The following is a 17794-nucleotide window of genomic DNA, read 5'->3' on the forward strand; positions in this document are numbered from 1 at the left end:
TTCATTAACATGATTGTGGTGCTATTTTAACTTACATTAATGCTAATTTAATTTAACCTATTAAACTAATATATATGTTCCTTCTTACTGTATTTATGGAAGACCACACATTTTGTCTTTTAAATACACGTGGAGCCTTCATAAATACTTTCTTAAATTAATGATGCATAATTTTTCAAAAAGGTCAGATTGTATTGTTTCTTCTGAGTTCATTAGAGATATTTCTACATTAACAAAATTAAACATTTTATCAAGTGACATATGTTTCCATCTGGTCTTAGTCTTTTGGAACAAAGTATCATTTTCCTCAAGAGTCTGACTTGCAGAATTTCCTCTGCGCTCCCTGAAGGAAGTTTCATTTTAATGGGTTAGATGGGATTAAGACCAATTACTGAGTGGAATGACCTGTTAATAGTTAGCATTGGGTGACATATTTTTCTGGCTAAATACATCTTTTTAGGAACTATCTAGCAGCTTCCTCGGACTGCAGTCTTGCTGCTGCCTTCTTCATACTTTTGCTTCTTTCGTACAGATACCAATTTAAATACCATTGCCAGGTAGTAGTTGTTGAACAAGGCATAATCCTAACTAAATAAAGCTGAGAAATCAAGAAGAGACATATGGAGAGAGATTATTAACATTTTTAAGGTTTTACAAGTTATGCTAAATGTAGTGGACAGATAAAAGTGTAGAACAGAGAAGTTCTTGAAACCAAAAAAAAAGGGCAGCCATTTAACAATGATTAACATTTTAAATCATTAATTAGTAGAGTACAATGGCAGCCACTGATGTTGAATTTAATATTTGAGTCAAACTTTTTTTGTTTTGCCAGCAACTCCTTTTCTGTTATTTTATCAGATGATGTTCAGTAATTCTTTAGGTCAGTGTTGCTTTTATGTTTCCATAATGACACTCCTTTCCTCTCAGTCTCTTGAACATATCCTTACTCTAATTTGTTGACTTTCTACTGTTCAAAGCATCTGTATTTCAAAATTTCTGTAACGTCTGCAAGTAATGAACTATTCACTCCTCAGTATTGCCCCGTATCTCTCCATTCATTGGTAACTTTGCCTAGATTTGTAATTTGGAAAGCGACTAAATCCTGAAAGCCTAGTAAAAGTCCACATTTACAAAGTATGTCAGGTCAGATATGGACATCACAGTATTAAAGGACCATTTACTTAACAAAAATCTCAGTGTAGATAAAATAACATTTGACTTACCTAAGTGCCAATACAATTTCTGGCAAGTTCTTCTTTTTAAAGTCAAGATGCTCCTTTTGTATACATTGAAATCTATGACCTAAATTTGGCTAGTTCTAAGTGATGAATTTTAGAAGGTTTATTTGAACAGAAGTAGTTTTCAGTTATATTCTTAATTTGTTTATACTTAAATATTTTTAAAATGATAACATGAACAAAAAAAATGGTTTTGAAGATTGTTTGAAAATGAACATAATGACAAATTAGATTTAGATAATCCGAGTCAAAGTTAACCATTAATAACAAAACTGAGTTGGTATTAGTAAATTTTACTTATATGCTAAGTTATAGTAATTAATTTTTTCTGGTATGGAAAATAAATATATCAGAGATTTTTATTGCAGTTATTTGTTGAAAGAGTAGATATATCCACTTTAGTTCTACATTTTCAATGTCAATTTTATTTTTATAAAAAAAACCCAAAAGATTAAATTTAAAAACAGGCAAAGAAAACAATATTCCTGGTAATTGATGAAAAAATGAAATCACTTCTGAATTTTTCTGTCTATGAAATCAATGTCTAGAGGCAAACAGAGAAATTGCAAACCTTGTTCTGTTTTATGAGACAAAGGTTCTTTACTCTGGGAGCCATCCAGACTCTGCTGGGATAGGCTCAATGGCATTGGAGTCAGAACGCTGCGTTGCTCACAAATAGAAAATCCCATAACCATAATTTTTCCTTATGTTCAAGGACAAGAACCGCAGGCAAAACACAGGGGAGGAAGTGCCTTACTCTGGGAGAGTCGATGATGCAAACTGCTTCTGAAGTTGGCCGTGAAGTTTTGAAAACTGGTCAAATGATTTTTCTGTCAGGCTCATTTCATTGTTACCATGTGTCACCTGGATTAGATACAGCTGCAGAAAATAAATAGAAATCAAAAGGTGGCATTATCAACCGGTGATACATTTTCAAAGCTGGTTTCAAAGCAAGAACTTTTCCACAAAGAGTCATCACAAGAGCAAAATGATGCAATTTATAAAGGCAAAAATTACCTATAAACACAGTATATAAAGATATCATAATCTTATGTGCTGGGAACAGACTGCCTAATTTCTGCTCTTCTTTTCATCCAGACACTTTAATTAGCTCTTGATTTATGGTCTACTACGGGCAGGAACTGTTCTCTTTGATGGTTCTCTACTAATAGCTCTGGTTGTTATGATTTCTCCTTAGAACATCCTCCTTAATGGCACTTCTGCTCAAACTGTAACTGATTTTTCATTTGCATATTTTAAAAAAATCATGATATAAGGAAGGATGTATAGCATAGTGAAGGGAAGTCAGATGAGGTCAAATGATATTTAAGTCAGAATGACAAACTTGAGACTTACATTACTGGTTTTCTTACTGAACCCTAAAATTGTCGCTCTTTGAATTGATCTGGTTGCACTCAGCATACAGATTTCCTGGGAAGGAGTCTGTGAAGCAGATTTGGCAGGGCTTGTGGCTGTCATTTGGGCAAGTGTATGGATCAAGTTATTTAACTTAACAGGGAAGCACTCCAGACTTTCCTTTATTTTCCTAGAGAAATGAAAAAGAAAAGATAGTGGGTAACATTTCCCTGGGTTGACTCATTTCACTTAAGATTTTTTTTCTTATGTTTGTTAGACGTGGAGGAAAAAGTCAAGAGCCATGTCTTTTTATTTGGAGCCCAGCTATTAAATGTTATTTTTATAAACCCCAAGTCACAACTTGCACTGTTAGCAAATATAAACGAATCTTCTTGGTGAAATAAAAACTGTAATTATAATTTTGACTTATTTTAGGTTTGTTTTCTATTTTTAGGAATGTCTTATTTAAAATTTAATTTTAGTTTATAATTATTTAAAACATTTAAATAATTCTAGAAGTTAAAACTACAAAACAATGTATATTCCAAGAAGCTAAGTATTTATCCCTGTACTCTCTATGCTATTCTTTCTCTCCCCCATAAATATTCAAAAAATTATAGTTTCACTTTTATTATTTCTTCATTTATATATGTTTGTGTTCTTCTGTCAACTACATTACAAAACAGTTGCAGTTCATATGCCATATTTAATATACAGTATTCTATATGAAATCTTGTTCACTTTTTTGGGGTGAGACTGTTTTTAATGTCTTTTTTTGTATTTGAGGTTTGCAATTGCATTCTAATTATATAATAAATATCTTCATATAATATATTTATTCTCTCTATACCCACCTTTCCAGTATCTGATTTGCAGTGTTGTCCTTTTCATCCTAGTTTTTTTTTAAAATTATGATTTCAAGAGTAGAACTTAGTGACTCATCACTTACATGTAACATCCAGCGCTCACCAAATGCCCTCCTCAAAGCCCATCATTCATTTGGCCCTTTCTTCCACCCAACATCCCACCAGCAACCCTCAGTTTGTTCTCTGTATTCAAGAGTTTCTTATGGTTTACCTCCCTCTCTGTTTATATCTTATTTTTCCTTCCCTTCTCCTATGTTCATCTGTTATGTTTCTTAAATTCCACATATGAATGAAATCATATGATATTTATCTTTCTCTGACTTATTTCACTTAGCATAAAATATTCTAAGTCCATCCACCTTGTTGAAAATGGCAAGATTTCTTTCTTTTTGATCACAACGTAACTAGTATTCCATTGTGTGTGTATACACACACACACACACATCACATCTTTATCCATTCATCAGTTGATGGACATTTAGACTGTTTTCATAATTTGGCTATTGTTGATTATGCGACTATAAACATTGGGGTGTATGTGCCCATTTGAATCAGCATTTTTGTATCCTTTGGATAAATACAATTTATCCAGGAGCCTCCATACTGTTCTCCAGAGTAACTGCACCAGTTGGCATTCCCACCAGCAGTGATTTGTATTTCCCTGATGATGAGTGATGCTGAGCATCTTTTCATATGTCTGTTTGCCATCTGTGTGTGTTCTTTGGAAAAATATGTATCCAAATTTTCTGTTCATTTCTTAACGGGATTATTTGTTTCTGGGTATTGAGTTTTGATAAGTTCCTTATAAATTTTGGATACTAACCCTTTATCAGATATGTCATTTGCAAATATCTTTTCCTATTCTATCAGTTGCCTTTTAGTTTCGTTGATTGTTTCCTTCACTGTGCAGAAGCTTTTTGTCTTGATCAGGTCCCAATAGTTCATTTTTGCTTTTGTTTCCCTTTCCTCTCAAGACATTTCTAGTAAGAATTTGCTGTGGCCGAGGTCAAAGAGGTTGTTGCCTATTTTCTCCTCTAGTATTTTGATGGCTTCTTGTCTTATATATAGGTATTTCACCCATTTTGGGTTTATTTTTGTGTATGGTGCAAGAAAGTGGTCCAGGTTCATCTTTCTGCATGTTGCTCTCTGGTTTTCCTAACATTATTTCTTGAAGAGACTGTCTTTTTTTCCATTGGATTTTCTTTCCCACTTTGTGGAAGATTATTTGGCTGTACATTTGTGTTATCCTAGTTAATACTATAAAGCAAACAGTATGCTTGCTCTGTTTTTCTTATGTACTTCCTATTCTATTTCCATTTTTTTAATAGAGCTCTTCTACCTATATTGTAGAATATGTGTAGTATACACACTACACAGTCTCTCTTCTAGCATTAAATCTTAAACTCTCTGGTAGACATTATGTCTGTATCTCTGCCATTTTGACTACCTGAAGCTCATTCTCTAGTAAATTCCTCAGAAAGTGTTCAAAGAAAAAAGTTTCAGAGTTTTGGGTGTTGACAACAGCTTGTGGCCTGATTTGTAAGTCATTTTGGCAAAATATATAATCTTTGGCGCACATTATTTTTTTTTGAGTGCCAGAAAAACATTATTCCATTTTCCTCTGGAATAAAGAATTAGTATGCAAAGCTCTGATGACATACTGAACTTCTTTCTCTTATAAATAATAAATAATTTGTTTTTTTGCCTGATGCCTCAAGGAAGTTTCTTTTTCTTCAAAGTCCAATAGTTTTTCTAAAATATGTTTCAGGTTGGTTACTCTGGGTAATTTTTCCAAATATTCAATATGTCTTTATAATATGTAATTTCAAGTCTTTTGACTTCAGAAAATGTAATTATGATAATTAATATCATTATGTGATTATTTATTAAAATGCTAAATAATTTAGTATTTATACAATTTAATATATAATCTGGAGTTTTATATTTTAGGGACTTTTATTATGTACCTGTATATATATATATATTTGCTGGATTTTCATTGACTCTCAATTTTTTTTTAATTTTAAAAGACCTCCTTTTTTCATCTCACACCTCACAGTGGCATCTGTTGTGTTGTGTTTATTCTGTGTTCTTTTTGCTTTGGTTCTAAAATATGTTTTCTTTTCCCACAAATGAACTCAAAACTATATGGTCAATTAATCTTGGACAAAGCATGAAGGAATATCCAATGGGAAAAAGATAGTCACTTCAACAAATGGTGTTGGGAAAACTGGACAGTAAAATGCAAAAGAATGAAACTGGGCTGCTTTCTTACAGCACACACAAAAATATATTCAAAATGGATCAAAGACCTAAATGTGAGACGCGAAACCATCAAAATCCTGGAAGAGAACACAGGCAAACTTCTTTGACATCAGCTGTAGCAACTTCTTTGAAGATAGGTCTCCTATGGCAAGGGAAATAAAAGCAAAAAGAAACTATTGGGACTACATCAAAATAAAAAAGCTTTTGCACAGTGAAGGAAACAACCAACAAAACTGAAAGGCAACCTGTGGAATGGGAAAAGATATTTGTAATTGACATATCTGATAAAGGGTTATCTAAAGAGCTTATCAAACTCAACACCCAAAAATTTAATAACCCAATTAAAAATTGACAGAATAGGGGCGCCTGGGTGGCTCAGTCAGTGAAACCTTTGACTCTTGATTTCAGCTCAAGACACGATCTCATGGTCATTATCTCACCATAGGGACTGAGCCCTGCATCTGGCTCCACACTGGGCATGGAGTGTTATGCTAAGTGAACTAAGTCAGAGAAAGACAAATACCATATGATTTCACTCACATGTGGAATTCAAGAAACAAAACAAAACAAATGAGCAAAGGGGGAAAAAGAAGTGAGAGGAAATCCAAGAAACAGACTCTTAACTATAGAGAGCGATCTGAAGGTGACCACAAGGGAGGTAGGTGGGGTGATCTGTTAAAAAGGTGATAGGGATTAAGTTGTGCACCTGTCAAGATGAGCACTGAGTGGTGTATGGAAGTGTTGATACACTACATAGTGCACCTGAAACTAATATAACATTGTTAACTAGTGGGAATTTAAATAAAAACGTTAAAAAAGAAAAATATGCCATCGAAAAATAATGTTTTATTTTTAATTCTTTCCTGAGTTCAGTTACTTCATCACTGAGTTTTCCCAGCTGAGATATACATCGTTCCTTTACGTCTCTATCATTTTCTTAATTTCTTTTAGCTCTAATTTGAAACATAAGGGTTCGGTCTATTCCTTTGGTGGGATGTCTTTCTGGTGTGCTTTATTGTAGGGATTTTATTTACATCTTATTTCTCTTTTTCTTATTGTAACTCTGTATGACATACAAACATGATCCATTTTGTTTGATTATTTTAATATGCAATTAACATTCCTAATCTATCGGGATGGAGTAGGTTTTCAAGGGTCTGAAGCTCCCTTTGCTGTTGCTATCATACAGTGATACAAAATATTTGTTTCATATTTCCTGAGATACATTTCTTTTGCTTTTTTTTTTTTTCTGGACTTTGGTTTTCCTTTTCTCCTATGATTCTTCTCCTCTCAGTTTGGATTATACATCTAGCAGTGTCTCTACAGTGGAGGACTTTTTCCTGGAAAGGAGCTCCAGTTACCTTTGAAAGCTGAAAGAGTTCTCTGACCTTTTCACATCTGCCACAGACCCCTTGCCCTTCCAAGTGAATTGGGGTGTGTAAAAATTCTTCCAAGTTTTAGCTGCTGTTATCAAATTGACCTGTTCAGATTCCCAGTGAGTCCCCGTGAGGTCTTTGGAGTCCTGCTCTTGGGTCAATCAGATGATCTGTTGCTTCTTTAGCTTCTTCCCATCATATGCTGAATGCAGGTCTTCTAGCGGACTTGTATGAACATATGAACTTGTATGAACATATTTTTGTATGGCAAATGGTAAATGCTATCTTTTCCTAAATTTTAACTAATATTTGATAATATATGAGTAGAGTTTAACCTCATTAAATCTAACAATATTTCTGTATAATCTTTCAAAATTTGTATGGACACAGTCATGTAATCTGCAAGTAATGCTAGAGTTTTGTCACCCTTTGCACTGCTAACACTTCCAGTTTAATGTTAAATCGAAGAGGTGATAAAGACAAAGCCTTTCTGGTTTGTTCCTGATTATAAAGAAGTTTTCAGTGTTTCACCATTAAGTATAACATTTTCGGTACATTTCTATTTCTAGCATTTTTAAAAAATGAGTGGTTCTAAATTTTATTAACTACATTTTCTGTATCTTTTGAGGTGATCATATAGCTTCCCCTTTAATCTTATTTACTATGGAGTCTTGAATGTCTTGTCTTGTAACTATTTGATTTACTGAACTGTTATTCCAGGGTTTTTTTAATTCTCTAGGATTATTTTATTTGCTTTCTTATTCAAATGGAAAATAAGGATATAATAAAACTTAAACATAGAGCTTTACTATCAATATAAAGGCATTCATAGTTTTCCTTGACATTCATGGGAATGCTTGCATTTTCCATTTTTAAATGCATGATATTTTTCTAAGTTTCCTTCCATTCTGAGAGTACTAAAATTTTCTAAGAGGAATGGATGTTGAATATAATTAAATACTACTTTTCTGGGTTGGCTTCCATCAAAGTTATCATGCAATGCCTTCTTTAGGCTATTCTGATATGTCCTCAATGTTAACAATGTAGTTCAATAAAGTTTAATAATTTCCCCCTCAATTTTATAAAACTTCAAATCAATTTATCTTGTTCTGGTATTAGACTCTTTAAAGTAAATTCCAAGATTTTTCATTATTATACATCAATCTAGGCCAAAATTTGCTAAGAAAGTTAAAATATGACTGATCATTATTCATTTCCACATGTTCATGTTTCTAAAGATATTCTTAGACTTTATGATTTTATGGGTATATAGTATAGCATAAAACATTCGTTTCTTTTTTCATTCATAGTTTAAAGAATGAAGATAGTATTAATAGCAGGAATATAATGCTAATCATGATTTATGGAGACCCTATCATACATTCATTCAACAAATATTCCCTCAATGTGTTTTATGTGTTGGGGTGAAAAGCTCTAGAGTAACAGCATGTACTCGTTTCTCATGAAGAGAGGCTACAAACCATAAATCTTAAATTCTAATGTACTCACCTTCATAAAATCTCAACTGCATCCATGCTTTACTCTTATGATGCCCAACAGTTAAGATGTAGGAAGATTAGAGATGAAGGATGAACTTTTATAATAAGCCTATAGTTTTAGGGCAGACTTTCACCTATCCATCTACCTCTTGCAGGTGGTAGATTTAACAAGTCCGATAAAACAGCACTGTTAGACATGACCCAGTTTGGAACAGGGGACCTGAGAGCAATAGGTTTCAGGCCTCTTCAAGGGTCTGGTTTATGCAGGTGACAGCCCTGTGATTTATTTTGCTTAATGGCAGAGTCGGCAGGATTATGCTTTGGAGTAGCCTTATATTACAGGTTCAAAGCTGCATTTGAAAGGAACCAATTCTTAAATTTCTTAGGGAAAACCTCCAGATTGTCCTGATAAACACTTCCAACTCCCTGCCAGCCACTGCTCTATATGCTGGGACATAGAGGTAAAAGAGAAATCAGATTTCTGCCCTCAGGGAGTATATATACTTTGGCCAGCAGTGTACTAAATGCCTTATGTTAATCTTTTCCTCCTTATAGGAAAGCAGTAAAGTTATTTTAGCAATGATACCAGAAAAAAAGACCAAGAAAGGTTAAATGAATACCAAAGGTGACATCACTTAGAAAGTAGAACTGAAAATTTCAACTCAAGTTTATCTGATTCCACAGTCTTTGCTCTCATTGTGGATTATTTATAATAAACAGTCCTTTAACTTTGTTTTTAAGATTAGCCAATCAATAGATTGAGCATGGAATTCTTAGATGGAATAAAGGCACTAAAATAATGATCCTTTAATTTTTACATAAAAATAACCCTTAGAAAAACATTTAACAGTATTTATTGAAGCCTGTTCTATTTTAAAAAAAAATTAATGTTTTATTTATTTCTGAGAGAGAGAGATACAGCATGGGGAGGGGAGGGTCAGAGAGAGAGGGAGACACAGAATAGGTGACATCTTGAAGCCTGTTCTTAAAGGGAACATAGTCCACAGGGTTATAAAATAACCGTAAAAGCTTAAGTTTTAAGTCCTATCTTAAAAATGTGTACAAATTCTATTTTACTTCATAACATACTTACCTTTTCATGTGGCATAAATATTTTAGATAGCTTCTCATTACAAACAAATGCTACTAACAGGTTTCCTAGCTATGTGTGTGTGTGAATAGGCCATTGAGTTTATCAGTTTCAGAAAACTAGGTTGAATCCAGGAGGTACGGTCTTTCACGTCAGGTTCAGCACAGAGTTAGACAGCAGGTTTTTTTTTCCCCTCAGATTAAATATTATGATATTTTTTGAATGCACATTTATATTAATATGTGACTATAAGGGACAAAAGTTTTTCACTGCTTTATGAGTCATGTCAGAATAACCGTTGAGGAGAGATGTCGATAGTGCTGTGGACTAGCAGTTGAGCGAAGGTTTTGAGGTAACAAGGTGAAAATTTCAAGAGCATATTTCTATTGCTGAAGTTGTTCATATCATTTTGTGGTTTGATAGGATACATATTTTACTGGTCAGTCTCTTTAATAGTCTAAGAGAAACATTTCTCAAAGACTTTATCTGTGAAGGAATTTGCAGAACATTATTCTTATTTTACCATTGACTCTGTAATCTAATCATATGTAAACAGAAGAGTTTTAAGTGTCTCATACTCCCCATGAACCAATTTCTTCATCTAACCTCCAAACTTCATTTTCATTGCATTGATTTTGGCGTGTGTGATAAACACATTACTTTCTTCTCTTTTTTGTATTGTAGTTACTGCTTGAGTGTCCAGCTTTGTGAGGCATTCTTAATGATTCAGAGGGAACAATCACTTACTACAAGTTTGTCACAGTTTCTTTTATCCCATGAAAAAAAGTAATAAATAGTTCAATGTTGAATTTGTAATCTCTAAAATATATGACCAATGCTTTTTCATACTTAAGCCTATAAAGTGTGCTATCAAGATTAATTCCTACTTTGCTACAAATTTATACTGGCCAAGAAGTATTCAAACCCATACTTTTTTTAACCAAAAAAAAATTCTGAAATGAATTCAGTGAATAATAATTCTCGGTACACAATAAAAAAAGTTTCTGTCTATGGATTTTTATTTTTAAAACTTTAAGATCATCTGACATGAAAAAGATGCTTTTGGCCATATATGTATGTACATGTGTGTGAACACAAAAATTTAAGCTTCATGTTCAACCTTTTAAATAAAATAGATACTATGAAAGAATATATCATATTAATCCTTGTGGCTTTGATGTCCTGGTACCCTAATTTGAGATACATGGTTATAAGCATTTAGATATTTTTTTATTAAACATTTAGATGTTTAGATGTTTTCTTACCATGTTCTTTCACCTAACCTGAAGACATCAGAGTTAAGAAACATCTTTATTTAGCTGAGGTTATCAGAGCATTAGGACTTTCATATGTAGGGTTTTTTTTCCATGTGGCTTTGCTTAAGGTCCTGGGAAGAACATCCATTATGCAAGAAATCAATTTTGCTCTCTTCTGAACTCACTTATTAGTTCTGCCTGTGATCTCAAGAAAGTCAATTAACTTCCAGGAGACTCACTGTTTCATCTATAAGATATAGTTGACAACTAAACCATGCCGTTCCCCCAAGACTGTTGATAGAATTGAATTAAGTAACATATGAAAAGTCATTGGAAATAGAATATTATTATGCAAATATTATTTCAGAAAACTTATTACCAAATAAGTAAAGAAATGGATATATATGAGCCCAAAAGGTAGCAAACGACAAGTAGAGATACCAGGGAAAACAAATGTGCAGATTTATGGTTCTGTGAAAAATGACTTATGGGAAATTCTCTTGAAATCCTACAAAGAAGAAATTAAAGGTTAAAATAAGAGGCTGCTTTAGGTTTATCTTTCTTTCTTTTCTTGTGTTTGCTTTCTTTTTTCCTGCCTCATAGTTTAGAATGTGGCTTAAAACAAACCAAACCAAACCAAAAAAAAACCCAAAAAACCCACTTTGCTCTTTTCCAGGTTAAAGTTTGTGAAATCTTAAGGTTAGCGAGTCTTCTGTAAATGTCATCCTAGGGACCTAACTCTGCATACAAAGAAGAATTCCAGGCTCCATGGTCTTGACTATCAATAAGTAATTCTTAGACTTTCTTAGGGAGGCTACTTAGAAAAATCAGCCAGATCAAATCAAATGGAGTAAAGGAACTAGAAAAATGTTTATTGGTCTTATTATGTGCAAGTATGTCAGTAAAATGACATTCCAGGTTTCCGTTCCCAGCCTCCCCAAAGCCAGCTCATTTTATTGATGACATTAAAATGAAATCTTATGCAAAGCAAAAAAAATAAATATTAACATGCAATAATATAGAAAAAATTAATAGTCATAAATCGTACTATAATTAAGGTAATGAAAATATTTAAAATGTGAAAAAATAGGGGCACCTGAGTGGCTCAGTTGGTTAAGTGTCCGACTGCGGCACAGGTCATGATCTCACAGTCTGTGGGTTCGAGCCCCGCATCGGGCTCTGTGCTGACAGCTCAGAGCCTGGAGCCTGCTTCCAATTCTGTCTCTCTCTCTCTCTGACCCTCCTCTGCTCACTCTGTCTCTCTCTCAAAATAAAATAAAGACATAAAAAATTTTTTAATGTGAAAAACATATTTAAAAATAATCAATTACTTTAGTCTAGCTGTTTGTTAAATCCCCAGAATATAGCAATCCTGTGCAACACATAGTGTCAGGAATGCCAGTGAAGGTAGGCTGATAGCTAATGCATTTAGCTGTTGTGGGGTTAGCAGCTGTTGTGAAACAGCGCCATCTGGACTATTCATCTTTTGTAACTAATGACTTCTGGCACGCTAGGTGGGTGCATTGAACTTTCCAAATGCTCTTAACCTTTAGACTGATAGTCTCCGGAAGAGTTAAAAATATCTTTTTTTAAAAGCTAATAGCTAAGGTGTATCATGACTTGATATTTAGGCAAATTGGGCAAATTCTCAGCGTAGATTATATAATTCAAAAACAGAGACTCTCCGATTGCAGAAATTTAGAAGAGCAGCCAAGCTATTGAACACTGTAATGAGTGTGACTAGGTCATGCAACATAGGAAATACAATATTGTAAAAGTTATCATATCTATAGTAAAAAAGTAGTTTATAAAGTCAATTTAGCTCAGATTTGCTTTTACAATTATTATTATTATTTAATGGGAGAGTTTCACAATGAAAAAGAAACTTCCATCTGTTTTAATTTGCATATCTCTTTGAAATTTGCTTTCCTAATTTAGGGAAAGTCGGACATCATGATTGTTAATTTCTTTAGGTTCTGGGATTTTTTGTGTGTGTGTCTTTTGTTTGTTTTTCTTGTGAGCATTTGTTTCTATAGGTATCAATGGTTAATGTAAGGCAAAAGAAAACTTTGATCCACATTTGTGAAGTTACAACAATCCAAGAGATCACAATTTGCAAAGTACTAGAAAAGCATCAAGAATGTTTAAGGATAAAAGGATCCAGGGATCATCCCTCTCCCATATTTTCTTTCTCAGTTTCAAAGAGAAACTAGACAGAAGGCCATTGAATTATGTTTTGAAGCATTGAGCGGAGTCTCATTTTACCCTATAGCCATAAAATATAACTAAGGAGGAATGAGGGAAACACTGGGAGTTTCTGGCATTATGTCTGCACACTCAGGGGGCTCATAGACCCTGGCTCCTGTGTCTGTGTGGAATCCAGAAGCACTCCTTCTGGATGTCATCAATATTTCCAGTGACTTCATGGTTGTACTGTTTGGGACAGTCATTGTGCCTGCTGTGCCCAATGATTCCTCATAACTAAGACTTCTCTCTCTAAAGCTCAAAGTTCAGAGAAGAAGCTGTAGGCTGTTCTTTGTCAAGGGGTGGCCCATGATAGGTGTAAGGATAGGCAACAGAATCCATGATGGACAGGATCCCTCACACAACTAGTTAAGTCAATTAGACTGTCCCTGGAATTTATACTAGAGAATACTGGCCAAGGGGCAAAGAAGTAAAATATAGGCAGAGTAAGCAGAGTAGAAGGTCTTTGTTTCCTCTAGAAATCAGGTCCTATTAGTTTCTGAGATTTGTTAGGTTATGGCTTGAGTCCATTTATACCCTTTTCTCCAAGGAAATCAGATAGAATCTCTGGCTCTTGCTACCAAAATACCTCACTAAAACCAACATTTAAGTTTGGAGTTTTGTGTTTTGCTTCAAGTTGCCTTCAGTTTTAGCCAAAGAGCAGGAGATCTTATGCTTATTAAAGCAAAGAATCTGTGTGGCAGGCCAAATGGAATATCTGGAAATACATGGAAAATTTTCTCTCACATGTTTGCAGGAGAAAATGGATGAAGTGAAAACATAATCTGTATGTGGGAAGGGAGATAGGCAGGGAAATTTATGCTTAATGATCCCAGTCTGGTCTGTGAAATAGGTTATCTGTTTCTAAGAACAGCTAACCTGAGGTTTGAAAGTGATTGAAAATTCTAAAATAACCCATTCAGACAGCATTTTAATGGATCGTTGCCTTTGTTGCCTAGCAGTGGGCTCTGCAGAGGTATTACATGAGAGTATCCATTTGCAAGAATCGAGTCATGAGACTTTCTTGAGTCTATTCAACACCACTCAGCTGTAAGGGGAGTAGAAAAAAGTAAAGGAAGCAGAGAGAGGACTTGGCAATGCTGTGAACAACCTTTGTGGTCAGTAAAAGAATTTTATTGTCATTTTTCTCTAAATGCCATTAATTGTAATACAATTTTTTTTTAAATGATTTTTATTTATTTCTAGGAGAGAGAGAGAGAGAGCGTGAGCAGGGGAGGGTCAGAGAGAGAGGGAGTCACAGGCTGAAACAGGCTCCAGGCTCTGAGCTGGCAGTCAGCACAGAGCCCGACGCGGGGCTTGAACCCACGAACCGTGAGATCATGACCCAAGCGAAAGTCGGACGTTTAACCGACTAAGCCACCCAGGCGCCCCTAATTGTAATACAATTTTTAATGCCACACTGAGTACAGCACCTTCTGAAACACTTATCATCAGTTCTTAATCCTGACCATGAATACCCAAGAATGCGGTAGGATCCTATATTGTTCATAAATACAGCACTCTCTCTCGGAGAGGGAGGAAAAGCCATTTTTTTCTTTCAAGTCTCAAACAATATCAAGAGGGCAGCCTCGTAAAGCTACTGTAGTCAAGATGGGGCACTTAAGGTAGCCATACATGCTGTGTCTCAGATGGCTTAGTCCTTATTCATGACACACATCTGTGAGCTTGATGGTGGTGGTGGTGGTGGATGGTGGATTTTCTTATTTTTATTTCTATCTTGGTAGTAACATTCTGATAAACAGTAGTATAAAACACTGTCAGAACAAAGAACAAAGACTTTAAATATACAGGGGCTCTCAAAAGTATATTAGAGATGGGGCGCCTGGGTGGCTTAGTCGGTTAAGTGTCCGACTTTCGCTTAGGTCATGATCTCGCGGTTCGTGGGTTCGGGCCCCGCGTCGGGCTCTGTGCTGACTGGCAGCTCAGAGCCTGGAGCCTGTTTCAGTCTGTGCCTCCCTCTCTCTCTGACCCTCCCCTGCTCACGCTGTCTCTCTCTCACCTAGAAAAAAAAAAAAAAAAAAAACTTAAAAAAAAAATTAAAAAAAAAAAAGTATATTAGAGTTAATGTCACCCACTGAAGCACCAAGACTAACGCTGGATCCATTACGTAACTTTTTCCATTTTTGGTAAATTATGCACTGACGTCTATACTTCAAGTATCTCCTTTGGTTTTGAAACCCATGTGATGTCAGAGAACACAACTTAAGATAACAATATTATTTACTCAGAAAAGTAAACAAGTGCCCATGATTTTCCACATTTATTTTAATCATGTGGATCAAGTCATTCAAAGTTCCCCTATTGTTTTTAGTTAATCAGGCTACTTTTATAAATTCACTCTATATATTGCTTCAATATTAACAAAAGAGATATTCCATAGGTAGTTTAAAACATTTTAATATCTAAATAATAGAAAGATCTTAAATCACTTTTTCAAGTGGTTAAGAATCCTAGTCACAATTAACTGAGGTTCTTGAATCTCCATAACAGGCTCTTCACAGTGCTGTATGATAGGAAAGATCTTCAACACTCGATCCACATTTGCTTACCAAAGAACTTAGAGAATGTGTGGAAAGGCATAGTCAAAACATTAAATCATATCTAAAAATAAAGGTATGTAGTTGAGATTATAGGAGAAAATATGTCACTAAAAGGAGACATGAGTCTCATGGGAGATTCTCTGAGCAGAAAAGGGGAAAGACAGAGAGAGGCTCAAGGCATCTGGTAATGGGCCAAATCAGAAAAAGGAAAGAAGGTGAGTACCTTGGAGTCAAATTACCCCATGGTGGTCCCCTGGGGCTGCAAACATAGCAGATCCTAAACCAAACATCCGGGGGACACCTGGTGATGGCACAGAGATAACAGTACTGGGAAGGGACATCTGTCCTCCATCAAGGCTTGGGATAGTCAAGATGTGAGGATTATTGCCTGAGAAAAGATCTACTTTGTTCAAACTGTAGCCAAAGTGGACTCTAAGGAACCTTGAGAACACTATGGCCTGAATTATGAAGCAGCGTACTCTAAGAGCCTGCAGATGAGATGGATGATTTTGATCACACAGGATAGCATGTAAGACCCCACACTATGTAACATAACCCCCTGGATACACACTGTGGTTCCGTCTACAGCTGGCTATATCTTTTGGTAAATTATTTACCTTCTCTGGGTTCTCAGTGTCCTAATTTATTAACTTAGGTTAATATGATATTATCTCACAGACTTTTTTTAAAAATCACTTTACTGAGGTATGATTGATACACAAAAAGCTGTGTATATTTAATGCATACAATTTGATGAGTTTGGAGATGACTACACATTTGTGAAACCATTAGCATAATGTATGGCATAAACATACCCATCACCTCTAAAAGTTTCCTCCCATTCTCTTTATTTATTATGACCATTATTAGTATTGCTAATCATTTTTCTTACAAACTTGTTATGATGATTAAACGAGTTACTATATGAAAAGCACTAGAACACAGCCTGACACATAAGAAATACCATGTTAAATATTAGCCATTATTATATAACTTTTATAAATTTAGTGTTTGACGGGGCACCTGGGTGGCTCAGTTGGTTAAGCATCCAACTTTGGCTCAGGTCATGATCTCACGGTTTGTGAGTTCGAGCCCTTCCTTGGGCTCTGTGTTGACAACTCAGAGCCTGGAGCCTCCTTCGGATTCTGTGTCTCCCCCCTCTCTGCCACTCCCATGCTCATGCTCTGTCTCTCTTTATCTCTCAATAATGAAAACATTAAAAAATAATAAATAAATAAATTTAGTGTATCATATTTACATTGCATTTTCTGTTAAACTTTAAAATCTATCTTAAGGGGAATGAGACTTATTTCACATTCAGATATTTTTGAAAGTGGAAACATGGGAATATGTCCTGTCTTACTAGGGAGAAACTGGTATAACTGACCAGTGTATTAAGATGACATACTAGACAACATGTAATTCAGGAATAAATTAAGGATAGCCTGAAACAGCACACATTCTGTAGGATTATAGAACAAAAGACTAGTCACTACTGGAATAATCTGAGAAGGTTTCATGGACAAGGTACTAGTTGTCCAGCATCTCAAGGGATATGTAGAGTTGAAAGTTAGATCAGACTCCCCCCTTGATTCCAGTAATGTTTTGATTCTTTGGGAGCATTTCTGATGGTTAAATAGATAAAGGAGGAAGGAATGTATATTGAGAAAGTTATCTACTCAGAAGAGGATTCCTCTGGGAAGAACAGAGGTGGGGCGGATGAAGCTTGATAAAGACAATCAGATTATAAAGTCCTCAAAAGTAAGAGGTAAGAAGTGGCAAGTCAAAGACAATTATTGAACAGAGAAATGATGTGCCCTCATTTAGATGACCAAATGCCTCTTATATCTGCAGTGGAGAACAAGTTGTTTACCATAAAATTGTAGAAAGAAGTTTAATTATTAGAACATACTATATAACATCTAAAAGTGAGAAAATTAGCCTGGCAGAGATATGCAGGCAGAATAATGAGGTCTAGCTCACTGCTCAGAGATTAGTGGCTTCAGATCTACTTTCCATATTAGTTCACAATCTCTTGACTTG

General features: G+C 34.9%; 1 protein-coding gene across 1 annotated transcript in view; it reads right to left on the minus strand.

The window, feature by feature from the left end:
- The window catches only part of PIK3C2G (phosphatidylinositol-4-phosphate 3-kinase catalytic subunit type 2 gamma), a 323071-nt gene that overhangs the window by 61395 nt on the left and 243882 nt on the right, over positions 1-17794 (minus strand). The window contains exons 26-27 of the mRNA XM_039222254.1: positions 2595-2784; positions 1996-2117 (exon numbers count right to left, since the gene is read on the minus strand). Of these exons, the coding sequence (XP_039078185.1) occupies positions 1996-2117; positions 2595-2784 (312 nt within the window). The remainder of the gene's footprint in view (positions 1-1995; positions 2118-2594; positions 2785-17794) is intronic.

Source organism: Hyaena hyaena, unplaced genomic scaffold (assembly GCF_003009895.1).
Source record: "Hyaena hyaena isolate Hyena2069 unplaced genomic scaffold, ASM300989v1 scaffold_1089, whole genome shotgun sequence".
Lineage (NCBI taxonomy): Eukaryota > Metazoa > Chordata > Mammalia > Carnivora > Hyaenidae > Hyaena > Hyaena hyaena.